The sequence below is a fragment of the Odontesthes bonariensis genome, chromosome 19, assembly GCF_027942865.1.
Source record: "Odontesthes bonariensis isolate fOdoBon6 chromosome 19, fOdoBon6.hap1, whole genome shotgun sequence".
Classification (NCBI taxonomy): domain Eukaryota; kingdom Metazoa; phylum Chordata; class Actinopteri; order Atheriniformes; family Atherinopsidae; genus Odontesthes; species Odontesthes bonariensis.
Window position 1 is genome coordinate 17,923,037 of NC_134524.1, and position 20,234 is coordinate 17,943,270.

At 40.6% G+C, this 20,234-nt stretch overlaps 1 protein-coding gene across 1 annotated transcript in view; it reads left to right on the top strand.

The window, feature by feature from the left end:
• cyp26b1 (cytochrome P450, family 26, subfamily b, polypeptide 1) overlaps positions 1-16,527 on the top strand; it is a 33,075-nt gene extending 16,548 nt beyond the window's left edge. The window contains exons 2-7 of the mRNA XM_075450698.1: positions 1,390-1,614; positions 10,011-10,129; positions 10,753-10,909; positions 11,061-11,216; positions 12,302-12,586; positions 12,760-16,527. Of these exons, the coding sequence (XP_075306813.1) occupies positions 1,390-1,614; positions 10,011-10,129; positions 10,753-10,909; positions 11,061-11,216; positions 12,302-12,586; positions 12,760-13,152 (1,335 nt within the window). The 3' untranslated portion in view covers positions 13,153-16,527. The remainder of the gene's footprint in view (positions 1-1,389; positions 1,615-10,010; positions 10,130-10,752; positions 10,910-11,060; positions 11,217-12,301; positions 12,587-12,759) is intronic.
• The last annotated feature ends 3,707 nt before the right edge of the window (positions 16,528-20,234 follow it).

The window sequence follows — 20,234 nt, forward strand, 5'->3', positions numbered from 1 at the left end:
CTGTGTGGCTCCTTCTGGTGGGTCAGAAAATGAAAAAAGGCAAAGATGTGTCTTCTCTATTGTCTCTGGCAAAAAAATCCTCCATCTGTGTGGTTTCTCTTCTGTTGTTCATCTAGTTCGGCTGGCAGTGTGGGAACATTTTTGGGGGGATGATGCAGGCTGAGCTTCAGTGATTTAGTTATTTTTTTGTTTATTTTATTTATTTTTTGCTCATCCAAACTTTCTTCCAAAGACTTTCTTCCAAAGACTTTCTACCAGACGCTGCCAAAGAGAGTTGGACGTGTCGAGGTTACGTAACTGCCACTTTAGGAAAATTGGACGTTCTATCATTTTAAGCAGTTCAGGTGTAGCAAACAGAGGGAAGAATCCCTTTTAAGATGAACAACCACATAAAGCGTGCGATAAAGGTAGATATAGTACAAATGGGTGATAAGAAAACACTGGGAACCGTAGAGGAAGAAGTTTTAGTAAACTCAAGAAGGCAAATGAAGCACTGAGGAACCAACAGCTTCATCCTGCTCCACCTTGATGAGAAACTCAATTTACTGTACTCAAAGCCCTGAAAATGTTTTGAAAACCTTTAACCTCGACTGTTATTCATGTGTCGATTTTAAAGCTGATCTCGGATCATGTCCTAAAGGCAACTTAAATCCGTTTTCCTTGCATTATCCTTGTGTATACAGACGTCTTAAATAACTGCCGCCTACATCCTTCAGTGGATACCTTTACTGTTTCTGTGGGAGACTCACCAGAAAGAGTCTGTCTGGGCCTCAAACCGCAGAGAGAAGAAATACTTCATGAGACTATTATAAGTGAAGATCTAAGCCTGGATCAACTGTATAAGATGTAGCTTTGCTCAGTTGTCGAGGATTAAGAGAAGGATGGCAATGTTGGCATGAGAGAAAGAGAAGCAAGAAATAAATTAAATGAGTAATCAAGTTTTAGATATTTAAAGAGAATATGCTTATGTTTCACAGCTACTTATGACGTGCAGATAACCTGTTGCGATATTCAACTGCTTAATGTCATTATCTGGCACACCAGTTATCTTTCTGACATGTAAAAATTCTAAATGTTCCTCACAAATTGACGATGAAGTGATGATGAGGGGGATCTCCATTAACAGGATGGGATAAGTCTTCCTGTAAAATCGGTGAAACAGGGTGGAGAGTTTGGGGATTTCCTTCAGAGTAATGTCTGGTCACACCTTCTGCCGCAAACCGTAGCTCTAAAGGGAAATTCCACCTTTCGACTAAATCCATATTATTTCCTCAATGGTTTCTTTTGAAAGTCTGAATTACAGCAAATGATTAAAATAATACAACTGACATTGAAGCCGATGTTACGCCCTGACTGACTTCTGTGCCTCCTTGCTGTCACTCTGTCCAGGGTTCAGGCTTTCATGCATCACGGCGACAGAAGTACGGCAACGTGTTCAAGACCCATCTTCTGGGCCGTCCTCTGATTCGAGTGACGGGCGCCGAGAATGTGCGCAAGGTGCTGATGGGCGAGCACACGCTGGTGACTGTGGACTGGCCTCAGAGCACCTCCACGCTGCTGGGACCAAACTCGCTGGCTAACAGCATCGGAGACATCCACCGCAAGAGAAGGAAGGTGAGGATGCACATGTGAATGTTCACACAGACATATGTAGTGGGAGACGTGTGAAAGGAAGGGCAGACAAAGCTGACCCTTGGTTATTTGTTGACATACATCTTACTTCATGGATGCGCTAAGAAGTTGAAGATTTTATGTTTGAAAGTGCGTCATTCTGCAGGGATTATCTGCAATATTTACTCCACAAAACACAATGTAGAGTAGTAGCTTAGTACAGTGCTACTAAAGACACTCTGACCTTCAGGGTATGCAGCACTCACTTCATGTGGCATTCAAATGATTTAAATAGAGATCTGCTTCTAAGAGGAAATTGGCTGCAGTTGAATTCAAAGCGCAGAAATTAATCTAAAAAACAAAAAAAACAAAGACAGATTCCTGATGGAGTTCACCTGCCTACATGCTACAAATACAGATATCTCATTTGGCCTATCCACAAACAGGTAATTATACCAAAAATGAAAGTGTCTAATACTGGTGGGACTGCAATTCTAAATCGAAAGCAGTCACATCAACAAAAGCAGTTTACTATTGCGCAGTGGAAAAACTCAGAGATGCACAACTGCATAGTATGAGAGGTATAAGCATATGGTGCAAATTTCCCCATCAGAATTCCCCTTAAAATCCATGGTTCAAATGCTTCTGCTGTTTTCGTTCCCCAGCTGTCTGAAAGTATGTGTGAAATCAAGGCTGCAATGTGTGATCTTGAGGTCACGTACCATAAAAAAAACAAAAAAAACTTATATACTACACTGATCTGCTTTCATGATGAGTTCCACCTCAGTCACTGGTAATACATATACACTACATTCGTCTTTCTCTCATCCCAAGAACCAACTAGCTTCTGTCATTGTTGTGGACTCTGAGCTGCTCTGAACTTTTCCTAAACCTAGCAGGGTGGTTTTGGAGGCCAAAACTAATCCTTCGTGTCAGGTTCTGAGGTAAATGCTTGTGGCTGCTGCTGCATCAATCACTGTCCTCCGGACAGGTTTCAGGTGCGACTACAGTTTATATTGGCAGCTTTCAAATAGGTTAGTTAGAGGTTTACATCTTCAGTTACAACAGAACAGGAGACATTTAACTTTATTAAAAGAAGAGTAAAGAAAGCCTTGCCATCATATTGCTTCACTCCCATCTACCTCTAAATGTGGCCTGCTGTTGGTATTCATACATCTTTAATTGAACGAGGTAATGTGTGTGAGTCCAACAAAGCCAGCATGTACTTTTAAAAGTTGTCTCTGTGAGTTGCAGTTATCCAAACGAAGCTCTAAAAAGGACACTCCTTAAAAGAGGAGCCAAACGCACTGAATTTTACAATGAATGCTCATCCTCAGCATTCATTCTCTGAAATAACAAACACACACTTGTCCGTTAAAGGCAGGGGAATCAAGGTAAATCCAAACACACACACAGTATCAGTCTTATCAGCATCGTTCTGGCTACTGAAGCGTGAGAACGACCCCTCAATCTCTCCATCCTCTGCTCCACTCGTCTACATCAGGAGACGGTCCTCGATTATCTGTTTTTCCTTTCGACTGTCTCTGTTTGATTTCTCTCATTTCACCCTCTCTCTTTCTCCCACTTCCTCTCTCTTGTCTGAGGCAGGACCATTTCAGGTAATCAGCCACTTACCTCTCCCTCCGATTATCCTCAGGGCACATACCTTCCCCTCTCACACACACACACACACACACACACTCATCAGGTGGATGAACACACAACATTACAGATAAACACACAAAGGATCAGAAGAATAAGATGCAGTCTGCTGTGTTTTCCTGTAAATCAGTCTCACTTTCTCTTTGCAGAGTAGGGGGTGTTAGTGGGGGGGCTTTGGAGGCGGGGTCAGGTTTCGCTGCAGCGGTGCCCGGGGACGGCAAGGGGTCGGCTGGGTCTAATCTGAGCTCTGATCCCTTCTCCCCTCCCTGGAGACCCCCACGCTAACCTCATGTAATGACCCCTGATTAGGAAGGCTGCCTCCGACACGGCACAAAGAGGGGCTTTCTGTGGGGGCCTGACACACACACGCAGTACGCAAAAGCATGTGTGCGCACACACCTGAACACATCCTTGCACTCAAAATAAAGCAAAAAAAGAAAAAGTTGTAAGCGAGCTCAGTAAGGTAAAAGTTGAACCCATACAGTATGTTGCAAAGCAACATCAGCACCGACGAGCAGTCCGACACCTGCTGCTGATCCTGAAAAGACCCTGAAATCAAGCGATGTCGTCTCAATTTAGAAAATAACCTCTTTGAAGATATAACACACTTTTTAAAAGTCCATTGACGAGATGGTTTCTGAGGTACCTTTTATCCAAGGAGAATGAAACGCCTCATTTTGAAAGCCTTTTCTCCGACAGAATCAACACTTGAAATAAAAGCATCAATGCAAAAAGCAAATACTGTGTACTCTCCCGTCTTGTTTCGATAAGCAGACAAACTGTCAGCTATCAGCAAAGATGCTGGACAACACGGTGTCAAGAATTCCAGGAGTACTGCCTCTAGATAGCAATATCTTCTGAGAATATTCACTCAATTCAAGACTTTAGCGTCAACTAAAATGAACAGCACGTAAAAACTGCTGTAAATCAACCCCTCACTAAAGTAACTACAAAACAAAGCACGAGCTGAACCAATACGAGGAGAGTTGTACTGGATGAGGAGTACGTTTGGTTTATTTTAGAACGGGACAGAAGTAGCACGGACAAATTAGTAAAACCAACAAGCTGTAGAAAACACAGAGATTCCTCCCCAGATATGTAACTGAGCCTTGTAACTACGAGATTATCACACTCGGTGATGTGTTTAGTTTTGCATCTTTGTTTATGCCGTGATTAGTCAGTCAGTTTGACCTTCTGGCTGCTTTGAGAGTCACAGTCCCGTTCTTTGACCGGAGAAAAAGATCAGAAGGAGGGTGGGTGGGCAGCTGGGCAGTTTTCATGGCCCGTGCGTGTGTGTGTTGGCAGCGCTCACTGCTGTTTTCTGCGTAATAAAACTAAGTCAACAGACAGAAGCGAGACAACATCGACTGAGAAAAAGCATGAGCGACTGCCTCACTGTCTGACCCACTGGACCAGAACTGCTCCTCCTTGTGTGTGTCTGCCCTCCTTGCGGTTTTCATACGGAAAAACAATCTTCACACAGCACATTAGCCTTTAGTGGATCAACGGAGCCAGCCAGTTTCCATATATCCAGTGTTAAGCTGGGAAACCAACTCTCTCAAAAGAACCACAGTGGACTGGCTTTCCACTACAGGCCAACCTGAGCGGAACAGTCAGGACCTGCACATCACCCCGAACCATCACCTTACGCATGATGCTTATGGACAGCCAACAAGAGATTTTTAAATGCACAAAGCTCATACGAGCATGAGGTGACTGTTTAACTTCACGGTTATCAGGCTAGGTTTTGACTTGGGGTTTGACTTTTGGACTCGGTTCAACAGTCTTTAGACTCCAATCTTTTCTTCCTCCGGCTTTAGGCTGAGTTTGAACCTTCCGTGACTCTCATCCAGTCTTCCATCAACAATTTTTATGCTCATGTTGAAGTTGCAAATAAAGAGATAAAAATAAAAGAACCCGGTAAATTTTGAAAAGACTTCCACAGTCATGCAACAAAGTGCTTTACGTTGGCTCGTTTATAGAGCTGTGAGACAGAGCGGGGAATGGAGACGCCCAACGTGAATCAACCTGCATTCCATTTGCTGGTAATGATTCACACCCAAGTTGACCGTGTTTGGGTTGGAAGATGGAAAACCAGCAAAATCTCCTCATTCTGTACAATCGGTTCTGTCATCCATGATACGATGATTTGATTAAATGAGGTCTCATTTATTAAAAAGCATACAAAATTGAACACCTAGAGTCTTGCACCACTTTATGTTTTGACAGGTGTGACATCAAATGTCTCACTGAACTGACCTTTTGCTCATTTATAGCTTGGGCCATGTCAGAACCCGAAAAACGCATCTGCATTTACATTCATTTCTGTAGTTTTTGGCCTCCGCGAGAGACTGCATAAAAGTTGATTTAATTTCTTTTACACATGTTCTTCACAGTAAACAGTGTAGATGATTGAAGAAACTTTCATTTGACCTGCATGTCACTTCAAGCTGACCTGCAGTGGAAAAACATCCCTCCCTGATGGAGCAATGCTGTGCACCATGTTGGCTGTGGCAGCTATTTCTTTCTTTTCACCTTTCTGACATACCTTTCACTTAGTCATTTTTTTTTTTTTTCACCCTTCAGTTGCCCAGATTTCCTCATTTTCCCTTTTTTTTTAAATTTTAAACCACATTTTCCTTCCCCTTTGTTATTCTTTCTTTTGGAGCCATCACTCTATCCCTAAATTAAGGAGAAACAGAGGCAGGAAAAACAGAGTGGGAGACAGAGAGGGGAGGACTGGACGAGAAACTGACCTTTGCCTTGATTTAACACCTCAACCTGACACATTCTGCCAGTTGCTGCCGGGTGTTTCTCATAATGAGGAATAACTGATGCAGTAAATCAACCTTGAAAATGGCGCAATCCCTTAACTCCTTTAACTCTCTGCCATGTCCCTCCAAATTGCAGTGAGCAGTTGGTGTTTTTCTGCTCATCACCAGTAGAGGGCATTGCAATTTGTAACAGAGCCCATTCTGTGTCTCCTATCTTTTACTTTGGAGGTGTAACCTGTGTGAGAGGTGGAGATCTTCAATAAGGAGGATTCTTGAAATGCTGTGACCGAGCATAAATATAGCCCCTTGCACTTCTGGTCTTGAGAAACCCTTAAGAAATCCTTGAGACTGCAGTTTTGGTGGTTTTTAAAATCACCATTCCAAGGGATGTTTTGGTCTTCTGTTTGAGAAAATGCACAGAAATCTACAGTGGATTTAAAAGATTAAGCATATAGTGAAGGTATTAAAGCTCTGATATGTTAAACAAATATGTTAAAATGTCAAGGAAGAACATGGACAAGTAAAAAGGTAGAATACTAATGTAAAGATACTCTTTTAGAAAGAAAATTAAAGCAAAATACACTTGGAATATTCCCTTTTTCAGGATGACATGTAATTTAAAAAAAAAAAAAACATTTATAGAGAGACATTTTCATTGATGCATAAACATCTTTACAAAGAACAGAGTTCTTCTAACATGTGGTGGAGTTGATCCCTATAGTACTATTTAAGTTAACAATAAGCCACAGTGATGCAACATGTCTCATTAACTCAAAGAAAACATGTAACTTTAGCAATAAATAGCTGAGAGAACATTATTGAAGCCTCACAAAACAGAAATATTCAAGTCAAGTTCGGCCGTTTCTTTGATGCATCTTTGGGAACGCACTAAAAGCTGTAGGAATAGATATTTGCATCTTCAAGTTTCACGTTCGAGACGTTTGCTCTGTACTGCTGATGTGATTCTGTAAACATAGTTAAAAAAAAACAAAAAAAAAACAGAGACCCTCACTTACAAAACAGACCCTCTCTGATTCAAAGTGACGACAGAAACATGGAAAAACATACAGCGCCGACTGAGAGAAAAGAGCAAGGAATAAAAAAGTATTTTTAAAAAGAGGATGGATGAAGGGGCAGGGAGAGACGGGAAGAGGTGGGAGCAGCGAGGGCAGAGAAAAGAATAAAGGAGTCTTTACATGTCTGTGGAACCAGCAGCTCGCAGCACTTTCACATAATTTAAGACATATGGACGTTATTAGGACAACTGTGTCTGTGTGTGTAAGAGTCTGAGAGTGTGCGTGTGTGTCTTAAAGCCTGTGTCTTTGCGCTGCAGGCAACAGAAGACAGTCACGTTTTTGTGGTGCAGCAAAATGACTGTTGTACTGAACAATCCCCCCCACCACCACACACAAGCGCCGGCCCCTAAACCCTCGTCCTGAGTGGAACTTGGAACGTCCCGGAGTGACACTGCATAAAACTGTGTTTGATTGGCAGCCAGGTTGTGTAGTGAGATGCTGGGTGTGTGTTTGTCTGACCCGTAGTTACCTTTTCGGAGCCAGTCCTCCACACACTGACTGACTCACTGGCCCTACAGTAGTTCAACCCTACTGCTCTGCGTCTATTTATGTCAGAGTGTCTGTGCGTCTATGTGTGTGTGTGTGTACGAATACGCAAAGTGCTCACTCAAATTGAGCAATTATGCATAATCCAGTGCAGACGGGTTAAATGGCTAAACTCATAACGCTACAGAGTCTCCTCTGGCTCAACCAGTATTTTTGCCAAATCAGCTTTCAGTATCTCCTCAGTGCGTGATTTCCTCAGTGGGGTTCTCTTTTCATTGTTAATTCGGATATTCACTCTAATTTCTAAAAACGTGTGAAAACCTAGTTTTTGTATCCATCTGGCAAGTGAGAGAGCCTATAGATCGCTTTTATTTCATGGGAATACAAATTGATTCTTTAAAATCCTGCTGTACCATTTGATAGAGCACACGTTTACGTCCTTGTTGAGCCATATCTACCATTGGATTTAGTTATGTAATTCTAAAATAGATTACATATTAGGCCATAACTCTTTCTAATATTGATAGTTTTATGAAATAGAGTGGATCTATTACTGTTGTGCCAAGGAAATGACAAAAATGCAAAAACAGCTGGATGGAAACAATAGCTCCACTGAATTATTCCTCAACCTAACAAACTGACTTCCAGATTAGTAAAAAAAAAAAAGTCATGACAGCCAGTCTCTGATTCTTCTGATGTCAGACACTGGGTTACACTGGGATACGTTAGTCCTGCTAACATCTTAGAAGACGGATCTATTCAAACCACTCCCAAACACACAATACACACATACATATATCTACCCATACTGTGCATTTCCATGCACACAGCACCAGCTCAGTAGACTATTGTTCATTCATTAAGAGGGCAGTAGAGGGAGGGAAGCAGGTTTTGAGAAATGAGAAGGCACAGAGGAGACAAAATGAGGAAGAGGACCAAATAAGAGCATGAGTGCCCAAAAGGTGGTTTAATGGCTGAAGAATCAACCTCAAGAACCACACATACCCTCACTGGCCTGGTTTCAACTCCCCCTGGAAGCTCCTTACTTCCTTCTCCACTTCCTTTTCCGATTGAAGAAGAAGCTTGTGAAACTCAAAAGCTTAAAAATAAACATAAAAGTAAAGACTTAATACATGGTCCTAACAAATTTGCATGACTTTTGAATGAACCCAAATCAAAACAACTGCGAGCCTTTGAAAGTGAACTGATGGGTTTGACTGGCGACTAGTCATTACACAGTCTAATATAGAATTTGCTTGTACAGATATTCCAGTCTCTTTTCATTGAGCAGAAAATGCAAACCATGTGTACCAGTCGTCGAACTTTGCTCGAGAATGTGCTGCATTGCCTTCCTGCAACTGCTCATTGAATAAAACCTTGTAATGGAAAATCTCTGGGACTTAAATTGGAGAATAAAAAAAGCCCTCAATGGTTTGAGAAAGCATTGAACACTGCTCTCTTTTAAAACTAATTTGTAAAGCCAACCAGCCAACTTCGCCCGACTGCATGCCGCCAAGTAGTTGTCACCCAACAAGCAGCACCTTTTTGCTCTGCTCCCATCATAGCCCTGAAGATTACATGCAAAAAAAAAGTAATTCTACTCATCCAAGTAAAACCAAGCTTTAGTAACTTTGTTATATTAAGAAAAACACCCTTTTATCATTCCTCTCAACTGTCCTCTCCCTCTATGTAATAATGTCAGACTATTTTAAGGGCAGTTTTGGAAGTTAAATCGAGGAATGTTATTTGTCCAAACAGCACTGACGTCTGGTGACTGATTCAAACAGAGAAATACTACAAGCAGCCAGGAAAGACTTAAGTCTGCCCCCTCCTCTCTCTTGCTCTTTCTGCCCATCATACTAGTTCTGCTGACTGCAGGGAAAAACCTCCACAATGTATAAGTCTCTGTAAAGAACAAGGTAGGGGTGGGGGTGGGGGACTGGGCAAGGGCATCACAAAAAATGGAGGATTTTTTTCAAGGTGTCACTCAAATTGTTGGTCGCAAAGAGGTGTTATCTAAACCAAAAATCCATCAACTCTCCCTTAGTCCACAGCTGACCTTTTCCACCAAACTTTACAGCTATCGTGTCCATCTGTCACTGTAACTGGCATAAAAATGAACGAGACAGAATAACTTCCTCTGAGGCGATAATAACCCGAAACATTTCAACAGAGTAAACCTGTTCCTCCGCTTTCTGCTCACGCACCCCGTCAGTCAGGATTTTGGCGCAACAGTCTCTGTGTTTGTACAAACTGTAAGGAGATTACAGTACAGAAGCTGGGGGCAAACAAGGCTCTGTGACTAAAAGTGTGACCTTATTTATGAATTTGTAAGGATTTAATGAAAGAGGTTTCTGATCTTGACCAAAAAAAAACAATTCCTCTCACTCTGTGTCTGCAGGTGTTTGCCAAAGTGTTCAGCCATGAGGCCTTAGAGTCATACCTCCCGAAAATCCAGCAGGTCATCCAGGAGAGCCTCAGAGTGTGGAGCTCCAACCCCGAGCCCATCAACGTCTACAGGTACTGCAGAGCTCCCAGCAGGGGTAACAGAAGACAAATTCAAATAATTTGTTTGGACATAAGCACCAACAAAGCAATTTAAATAGTAAAAATACAAACAAAAGTCCAGTGTGCATAATTTTTGTAGTATTTACAGCACAATGTAGTTGAAGTATTAAAGTAAAAGTACTGGTTTGGCACATTCTAATATATGAAATCATTGGATTACTAATACTCATGCACATGTGTGAGCAACATGTTACTGTTGAAGCTGTTGGACATGGAGCAGGTTACATGTAGCTTTATATAGAGGGACAACATATATACCTGAGGGTTCATGAGAGGATTGATAGGAAAAGGAAGAATGAGGGACATGATTGCAGAGTCCTTTAATGTTTGGTTTGGGGGGGAGAATTTGAACTTTTTTTAAAAATGAAACTAAAATTCAACAATCTGAAATGTGGCCCTGACTACACAAAGCTCTTAGTAAGACATCTAAAGCCAAAATAATTTATAATCCTTCCATTTCATCTATGACATTGTTGTGAATTTGAAAAGCATTTTATGTTAATCACCTGTGTAAAAGTTTTATTTGAAAAGTTTTAAAGTTTGTTGGATGTAACTGACTGGTTGTCTCTCCACAGTGAGAGCCAGAGGTTGTCATTCACCATGGCTGTGAGGGTGCTGCTGGGTTTCAGGGCGTCAGATGAGGAAATGAGGCATTTGTTCTCAACCTTTCAGGACTTTGTAAACAACCTCTTCAGTCTGCCCATAGACCTGCCTTTTAGCGGCTATAGGAAGGTAAGTTCTTAGATGTAAATGATTCCCTTCCCACAAACTTGTAAGTGCAAAGTTCCTGCTTAATTTTCTAAAGGAAGGAATATTTGAGTGAATGTCTGTGAAAAAAAGCATTTGTAGTCGGATGGTTAACATGCTCTGTGTATGTTTGCAGGGTATCCGTGCACGAGACACCCTTCAGAAAAGCATAGAGAAAGCCATCAGGGAGAAGCCACTGTGCTCCCAGGGAAAGGACTACAGTGACGCACTGGACGTACTGATGGAGAGCGCCAAAGAGAATGGCACCGAGCTCACCATGCAGGAGCTAAAGGTAACACACCTCTGCACAAAAAAAAAAACATCTGGGAAGGAGGATTAGCACTCCAAACATACACTGTAGAGAAGCATGATGAACATCAAGTCACTCAGTCACACACAGAAGCATGTAAACCAACACAACCTGCATGCGTGCACTACCAACTATGCAAGCAATGCAAGTGACTCATAATACACATCCTCTTGTAAAATATGAAGCGCTGCTAAACTGATGCTAACAGGCAAACAGTAAAAGAAACACACACAGTCAAGGACAGGCACACCCTCTATTTACCTATTTATGTAATTCTGTGGAATTCTATGGAAACTACTGCTCTCTCACTCTTTGTGGTTTCTGGGTTGAGTCCAGGGCCAAAAATAAGTCAAACACAGCCCCTGCTAGGGGTCTGAAAGAGGCCTCCTGTACACACAGACACACCCACGCACACACAGACTGAACTGGGGAGGCCCTGTCACAGAGGCCCAGGCTGAGGTCCTCCCTTTCAGTTTCTTCGACCAATACGTATAAAAACACACACATACACATGTAGGATGACGCCCAGGTGTGTTTTGACACGGATGGTGGCAGATGAGAGGTTTACAATGTGAAGTGTGCTGCCAAGCGTTGGTGTTGTTTATTCCAGAAGCTTAATAACGGACCCAGCGCGGCACAGAAAGTGTTGTTATTGGAATCCTCGTACTTCAGGAATTAAAAACAACAAACTTTTATTACATATTAGCTTTTGAAATTCTTGTTTTTGGCCGAATTTTGTTATGAAACAAATGGAACGCTTAAGGTGTTGGGTAGTGGATTGGCACCAAAAGTAAGGCCCAATTGCACGATTCTTCCCCTTGGCTCTACCACTTGGTAATGGGTATTAGATCCCTGGTTGGAGTTGCTCACAGTTTGGCTTGATACAAATTAGCAACAAAAGTTAAGTCGATTCAAAATGTATCAGAATACAACTGAAATCTATTACTTGCAGTGTAATAATTTATTGATAGCGCCTTCTTCTGTGTCGCAAGTTAAAGCCAGAAGATGATTAACAAGGTAAAAAGAAAGTGATCTGATGCACCATCTTGCTCTTTATCATGCCACAGGAATCAACTATCGAGCTGATCTTTGCTGCCTTTGCCACCACCGCCAGCGCGAGCACCTCCCTCATCATGCAGCTCCTCCGCCACCCTACTGTCCTGGAGCGTCTAAGGGAGGAGCTGAGAGCCAGAGGGCTCCTCCACAATGGCTGCCTCTGTCCCGAAGGAGAGCTGAGGCTGGACACCATTGTCAGCCTGAAGTACCTGGACTGTGTCATCAAGGAGGTGCTGAGACTCTTTACACCCGTCTCTGGGGCCTACCGAACGGCCATGCAGACCTTCGAACTAGATGTGAGTGTTTTGGATCCATCATATATCATTGAATAAGAAGTATGGCTCAATACAACTTGCAAAAGGCTAAAATTGCCAAAGTGCAGCATAGTTTTTCTGGACTGATTACTGCATTTTAATGTGATTCAGGTAAATTCATGATACTAAAGTTGTGTTTTTCTTTTTGTCTCCAGGGAGTGCAGATTCCAAAGGGCTGGAGTGTGATGTACAGCATTCGAGACACTCATGACACAGCTGCAGTCTTCAAGGATGTGGAAGCCTTTGACCCTGACCGTTTCAGCCAAGAGAGGAGTGAGGACAAAGAGGGGCGCTTCCACTACCTGCCCTTTGGTGGTGGCGTCAGGTCCTGTCTGGGAAAGCAGCTCGCCACCCTCTTTCTTCGCATCCTGGCTATTGAGCTGGCAAGCACCAGCCGATTTGAGCTGGCCACTCGGCAGTTCCCCCGAGTCGTCACTGTCCCTGTTGTTCACCCGGTCGATGGGTTAAAGGTCAAGTTCTATGGCCTGGACTCCAACCAGAATGAGATCATGGCCAAGTCAGAAGAGTTACTTGGGGCAACGGTTTGAGGGGGGGAGGGTTGATGAATGGTGGTGGTGGTGGTGGTGGTGGGGGTGAGCGATAGTGTCTTATGGGAGAAGACTGAAGGAAGGAAGAAGGAATTTCAGAGTTATTTTTTTCCCTCTCCACCTTTGTTCTGCCAAGTAGGAGGTTCCTTTCAGACTGAAAGCAGAAGTCTTCATCTCTTGTCACACTTGATGATCGGGACCTGCCTTTAAGAAAGGAAGAAGCTGCCAAAAAGTTCTTAATTATGCTCTATTATGTGTATTTTTTCAAAGAAATATACAGACAAATTATGTACAAAAAGCTATGTAATATAATTTCAAGGAGAAAGTGGGTAGTGCACAAGAGGACATTTGGTGAAATGAAGTGTTGAAGGTGGTTGTGGTGGCAAGATGAAACAGGGTATCGGATGAAAGAAAATAATATTCTACCAATTTGTTTCTGCTTAATCAATGTCAGTGAACCATTTCAGTTGTCTAGCAGGGTAAAAGAGATGAATATATAAACTGAAAGTTCCAGATTCTGAGGTAATTTTGATCCAGAATTCTTAACGGTGCCACCATACTTAAACACATGCTTTTTGGCTATTTTATCCAAAAAAGTGGGGAAGGGGGGATTGGTTTCCCCCTTTCCGGTCTATCAAAATTAAAACTGTGTACTTGCTTACAAAGCAGTACTTCTAGTTATAGTTAAGTATCAATACAGGCAGCGAAGGAAAGTGATGTGCTCTGAAATATTGGGCTGTATGGATAATCAGGAAATACGTACTCGCAGGAGATTTTTTTTTTTTGTTGTTAAAAAATGGGCAATTTGTTGCTTAGGACAACCTCAACTGCTGTTTTTCCATCTGCCTCTGCCTGTGGAGTTCCTCACAACATTTTTGGCCAGCAGTTGCCATAATATCGTCATCCATGCATGAGCCATAAAGTGAAATAAGCTTTTATCTAAAACTAGGATTGCAAGGAAATATTAGATACAAAACGATCAAGGACATTAATGCTTTGACTAAATAATAGAAAAGTGCAACTGAAATTACAATAAAAGGAGCAGCTCATTCTCATTTTCGGGGTGTCAAATACTTCCATCAAAGCCCATGGTGTTGGTGCCCTTCTACATCTAGCGGGCGTCATTAGTAAGATTTTACTTAATGAGCAAGCGGCAAGGTCCTTATGAATCAACTGGAAAGAATAAACATGCAACTTGAAGACTAACAAGAGAAAGGTCCCCCCCCACACACACACAATCGGTATTTGTTTAAGTTTAGCCACCAAATGACTTGGTTAGGTTTAGGAACAAAAGCTAATTGGCTAGGTTTGGATAACCGAAATCTACTTTATTAGGTTCAGGAAGTAAACCTATATATTTTGGTTTAGGAAGCAATGACACTTGGTTAGGTTCAAGAGTGTCCAATAGTCACACTAAAACACCATTTCAGCATGTTGTACAATGTCCAGTGTATTGAAAACTTATTCTTAAGTGTGCCTATAACTTGTGATGTCTAAGAAAATGACAGAATGTGACGCCACTGAAAATAGAATGGTTTTAAAGAAAAGAGGAACATGGGACGTCTTCAGATCATGTAATTTTAATTCTTGTTGTTGTAAGATTTTTACAATTTCCTCGACCTTCTACAATCTGCAAACTATATTTTTGGGATCCAGAATTCAAACAATGAGTTCTCCTTTTGAAATTCTGAATTCCACCTTGAACACAGATTTTCCCAGAATGCACATAACATCTCCTAATCTTCCAACAGTTTCAGAGCTGGACCAGTTGCTTAGCTAAATAATAATTTGGTTTCACCAATTTATGCTCTGCAACCATTTACAATTTTTTGTTTTTGGGGGCAGAAACAACCAACAACAAATCCTATTTGGCGCCAATATGGTCTGGCTCTGCATTGTAAATTCTCTAAAACCTGTGCTTTGACTCATAAACTACACTTCCAACTTATATTGAGACAATACTCTCATGTTTAATGACACGTACATTATTAGAGAACTTGTTCTCATGAAGTAGTGCAACTTCATGGGCTGAAGGAGGAGCAAAGGGAGGAGGAGACATATATACATGCTGCTTGAGTGTTGCCTTGTTCTTCCATTTGTTTCATTTGTGTGCTCATTTTATTTTCCTGGCTCCTTGGAGGCAGCCATTCTGAGTTTTGCGAAGGTGACATTCTTACTTGCTGCTCCTCCAATCAACAATAAGAATGCAAAGCTAAATCAATTCCAGGGTTTGAGCAACTATATGAGCTGAAAGAGATTAATTGCTTGAGATGATTGCACAATCAGAACTATGAGTTTGTATGTTCCGTAATCCAAGAGGACAACTCGGTTCTTCTTTCCTATATGGGAAAAGCTTCCACAACGGATTCAGGAACGTGCTATTGGATCTTTGGAACATTTTAGAATCATTGGGCAGAGCTCTAAGCTCACACCTGAAGCATGAGAGAAGGACCAATGAGATTTAAGGGGAGGATGGGAGTCACACTCAGAGGACTTTTTCTTTTCTTTTTTTTTTATTAATTGGACAATCCTGTTGTCCAAAAGCATTTCAGATGGATCTGCCTGTGCCACAAATTCCTTCTTTTCTACCAACCACACCACTGATTTGTTCACGATAGAAAAATATGAAAATAGACTTTTTTGCTGCTTTTCTTGTGTACATTTTCTAATTGAGAAATCTAGATTGCAATAGTTTGTATCGAGTGAGATATGCAATTACTTTCCCTTTTTTATATATTATTTAGCTCATTAAAATATTTTGCATTTTGTGAAAGCAAACAAGAGCATCAAAAGATTATAGTGTATATTAATTTGTACAATATTCCTTAGCAAGCCATGGAGAAAATTAGCTATTTACATCTACTAATAACCTAATATTAATGTTATTGTATGAATAATATTGTTGTTATAAGATATTTGAAATGCTATTTTTTATTCTATTACAGATTTAGAGTTTTTAGCCTACATGAGAAGGTCTTTGGTAAATATTGGATGTATTTAGAATGTTATGTATTTCAATTTATATTGTAAACTGTTTCAAAATGTTAATATTATTGATTTGATTACTGTAATAATTATTTGTTTTGTTATTCAGACTTATTATCACTGCATTTTATTTTATATTAATTATGGAAAACTGAAAGCACTTGCCAGATATTTTTATTTTTTAAAGTGCCATGCGACTACACTTCCCCTTCCTCTCACCTTTTGGTTTCTGAACCTGTTTAATGTAATTCTGTACATATTTGTATTTCTTTTTACAGGAAAAAAATGTTCATTTAGTTTGTATATGAATATCTTGTGCTTGTGTTTTCCTTTCCCTTTTTTGTTACCAAGACTGTTATGTGTACTCCTGTAATAAACCATAAAGTGAAAAAAAAATTCTCAATAGTACATTTTTTAAATGTATATACCAGAAAATGTTGTTAGAATGGGAAATACTGGAAATCAAGAAACTGCAGCCTCTAATATCCAGTTCACAACCTAAAACAAACAAGCAAGCAGGGTGCTTAATGGGCAGCTTGAGAAGTTCTAAATGGTTGCACAAAATGCAGTAAAAAGAACTTATATCTTATTTATCCAATGAAAAAAGGCTAATATATGGCTGAAAAGTTATTTTTGACAGTGGTAGAGTACCTTGAGCTGTACAACATACAGCACATACTGTACTGTACATACTTACAAGCAGCAAGTCGGTGCCATAGAATCAAATCTGCAATGGCAACATATCAAATGGCTAACTTAACATGTCACACATGACTTTTAATTTGTTGCCTTCATTTCTCCAAAACAAGCAACACTTTCAATACAAGTTTGCCATGTAGAGTGAAGTAACTGGAGACCAACTGATAATAAAGACTAAAGAGAGACCAGCTGAGCATGATGTTACCAAAATACACAAAACAACATCATGTTTTTTCTTTTCTTCTTTGATCTGCACTGTCTTCTGTTTACCTTATAATGAAGCATACATACTACTGCCCCCTTCAGCACTGGAGAGCTATGCGTTTTTGGGTGGGCCTAAATTGTAGATCCTGGCTTGCAGTTGGAAGCTGAGAGTTCAACTGCTATTTTCTTTGCCTATATCCTGGTGACATGAGGAGACCCAGCAGGAGGGCTTTTGTCACTGCCAGTTCTTCCCATCGATTGGTTGTATATGAGCCCTGAGGGCTGCCACTTTTTCTTTGTAGTCTGAAAATATGTTGGAGTGAAAATGACACAGGGAAGCAACTGTTCGTTTCCTGTTTAAATTCAAGAATCACATTTTAAACAAGTGAAGGATGTGTGCTAAACCTTTTTTCAAACTTTATTTTTGGAAAAAGTGATCACATGACCAGGCAGTCTGAAACTGTTTCCTCTTGGGAGATGTAAAAGTGAAGCCGCTTTGTAAAAACATTTTGAGAAATAAAACTGACTTGGCTACATCTTTAAAACAGCTTTGAGATGAGCAGTGGGTTTCTGCAGATTCAGTACGGCAAATATCATGACCTTCATTTTTTACAATAGCTACTTCAGAGGTGTATGAATTAGCAAGAATAAGAAAGAGTTCACGCTATGTACTGCAAGAGAATGACATACAATCCTGAGAGAAAACAAAAGGACTCAAGAAAGCACTTCAAACGTGAATATCCAAACTGGGCCTTTGTTAAATCAAAAAGAAAATATGGACCAAACAACACAATTATAGAAGCTAAGAAGAAGAGGCACAAACTTATTTTAATTCCATATGTAGCAGGTGTGTCTGAGAAAGAGTCTTAGAGTCTTAGAAGGATCTTCACCAAACATGACATTCCCGTGCATTTCAAACTACAAAGACACCCTCAGAGACTGGTTCCTCTAAAGGACAAAACACTGAAACTAAAACTTAGTGGCGTCTAATATGCAGCGCAGTGCAGTGAAGATCTTTAGATAGGAGAGACCAAACAACAGCTTCACAAGCACATGGCACAACACAGGAGAGCCACCTCTTCAAGTCAAGACTCGGCAGGTCACTTACATCTTAAGGGGAAGGTGTGGGTGACAGCTCAAGTGTGACCGCATTGACCTGCCCAGTATGAACGGCCCCTCTACTGCTTATTAGCCGATATTCCCCGGCAACTAGTTAAGAACTGTAGAGTAAAAATAAATAAATAACTGAAGAAGCCTTTCCAATGACAGTTTAAAGGCCTTCAAGAACCCAGAAGTCGTCCAGTTGCCTTTATTCAAACTCCTAGGATTACCGAGACCTGGGTGACTGAGAATCTACATTAAACATTAACATGTTAAAAAGCTGAGTAAAATCCCTTACGTCAAAAGTCTATTCACTATAGCAATATTGATTTTCCTCCTTGTACAGAAGGTACAGATACAAATAATAGTCACCTTTAATCTAGTTGTGTATCTGAAAAGCCAACTACACATTAAACTTGATTCATGTTTTTGTAATTTCTTGTCTTTTCCTTTTTTTTTCTTCCCGTTCTAAAAATTAATTTTGGTATTGGACCCTTCAAAGTGAATACAACAATGAAACTCAGGCTTGTGACGAAGGGAATACAGATAAAATTGTGGTGTGCTTTAGGCTCTCAGCAAAGCGACTGATCTCTCAATGCCTTCATATCTGTTTCTATTTCCCAGCCCGCAGATCACAGAGGTTTGTGAACATCAAGAAGACACATGCTATTTATGCTGGCAAGTTGGCTTTGAGGTTTTATTTATTTTTTTATTTCTATTTTTTTGGCTTGACAGAAGACAGCAGAGAACCAAAGGGGAGCAAAGCTATCATAATGAGCACTAAAGTAACAACCTACAAACACCTGGTTAATATATGAAAATGTCCAGGAAAAAGGATGAAATTTGACTTGAAGATACACACACCAAATTACAAAGTACTCTTGGTGAAAACAAGCTGAGCTCCGTTTGTTTGTAGTTTTGCTGCCAGGAGAGACCGTTCGCCTTCAATTAGTACTCCTACATGAGCCACTTCAAGGAAACTGGAAGTGTGTGTGCTTGGTTGTGGTGTGTGGAAATTATTTGATGGTTTTCATGAGAGGAGGGATGTTCTATGATCAAGCACTGCCTGAGCTCTGTTTACCTTTTTCCCCCCATTATATATTCTCTGTATATTTTTGTCTATCCCTCCGACCATACACAACTCTTTCTGTGATCTCCTGTTGCACCTGGAAGCTATTCCGGTTTCATTTAAAGAGCTATACACGCCAGATAGAACCACAGCTAAAACCTTTCCCGAGGAGTTTCTTTTCTAAATAAAACATACGCCGATTTTAAAGAAATAGATTTTTTTGAGAATGAAAACAGCCTGCAGCCGTTAAAACGCTTGAGATTTGAGGATATTTCCCAAAAATGCAATTTTTTCTGCATAAACGACCACCAAAAACAATTGGGCTGTCAAAAGTTGTAAAATCCCTCAAATACTTGTAATTCTTGAAAATGGAATAAACAACAAGGAAGCAGCAGAGGCTAGCTTTGGGATTGTTTTGTAGATCTTTGTAGAGTTCCTGGTCAACACATCTGAATATTTGCGAGCTTTGATATTCATAGTGTGAAAATCTGACTTGCAAGTTCATCCTGTTAGTCATTTAGGTGAATACAGAATTTAAATCCGTAATCCTTTAGAGCTTTTGACTCATTGTTCTTGTTTGATAAGTTCTGATCTGATGTGACCCAATGTCTGACATCATGAAGGGTTTCTGGGTGCAGCTTTGATAGAATCTCTCATTGAGAAAGAAGGACTTGATGAATCACTGGGGGGAGGGGAGCACACGGCGCTACTCTGATGTGCCTGCACTCTAACCTAAACACAGAGGAAGAAAATCCTGCTGAACATTTCTATAAAGTATTTAAAAACAATAATTAAATCATAAAACTCAAAACTAAGATCGTGTAGAAACCAGAAGAGATACAAAAATACAGATTCAGCCATCAAAAGTCTAATGTTCTGTGATTCAGTTAAACCTTATGCTGTTTCGAATTGATCAAAAGTGCAGCGTTCTTGATCAAGCTGACATTTTTTTTATGTACTTTCTGGAAGAGCTCTGGATTAACACCATATTACAAACTGGAAGTGCATAATGTGCTAAAATTAT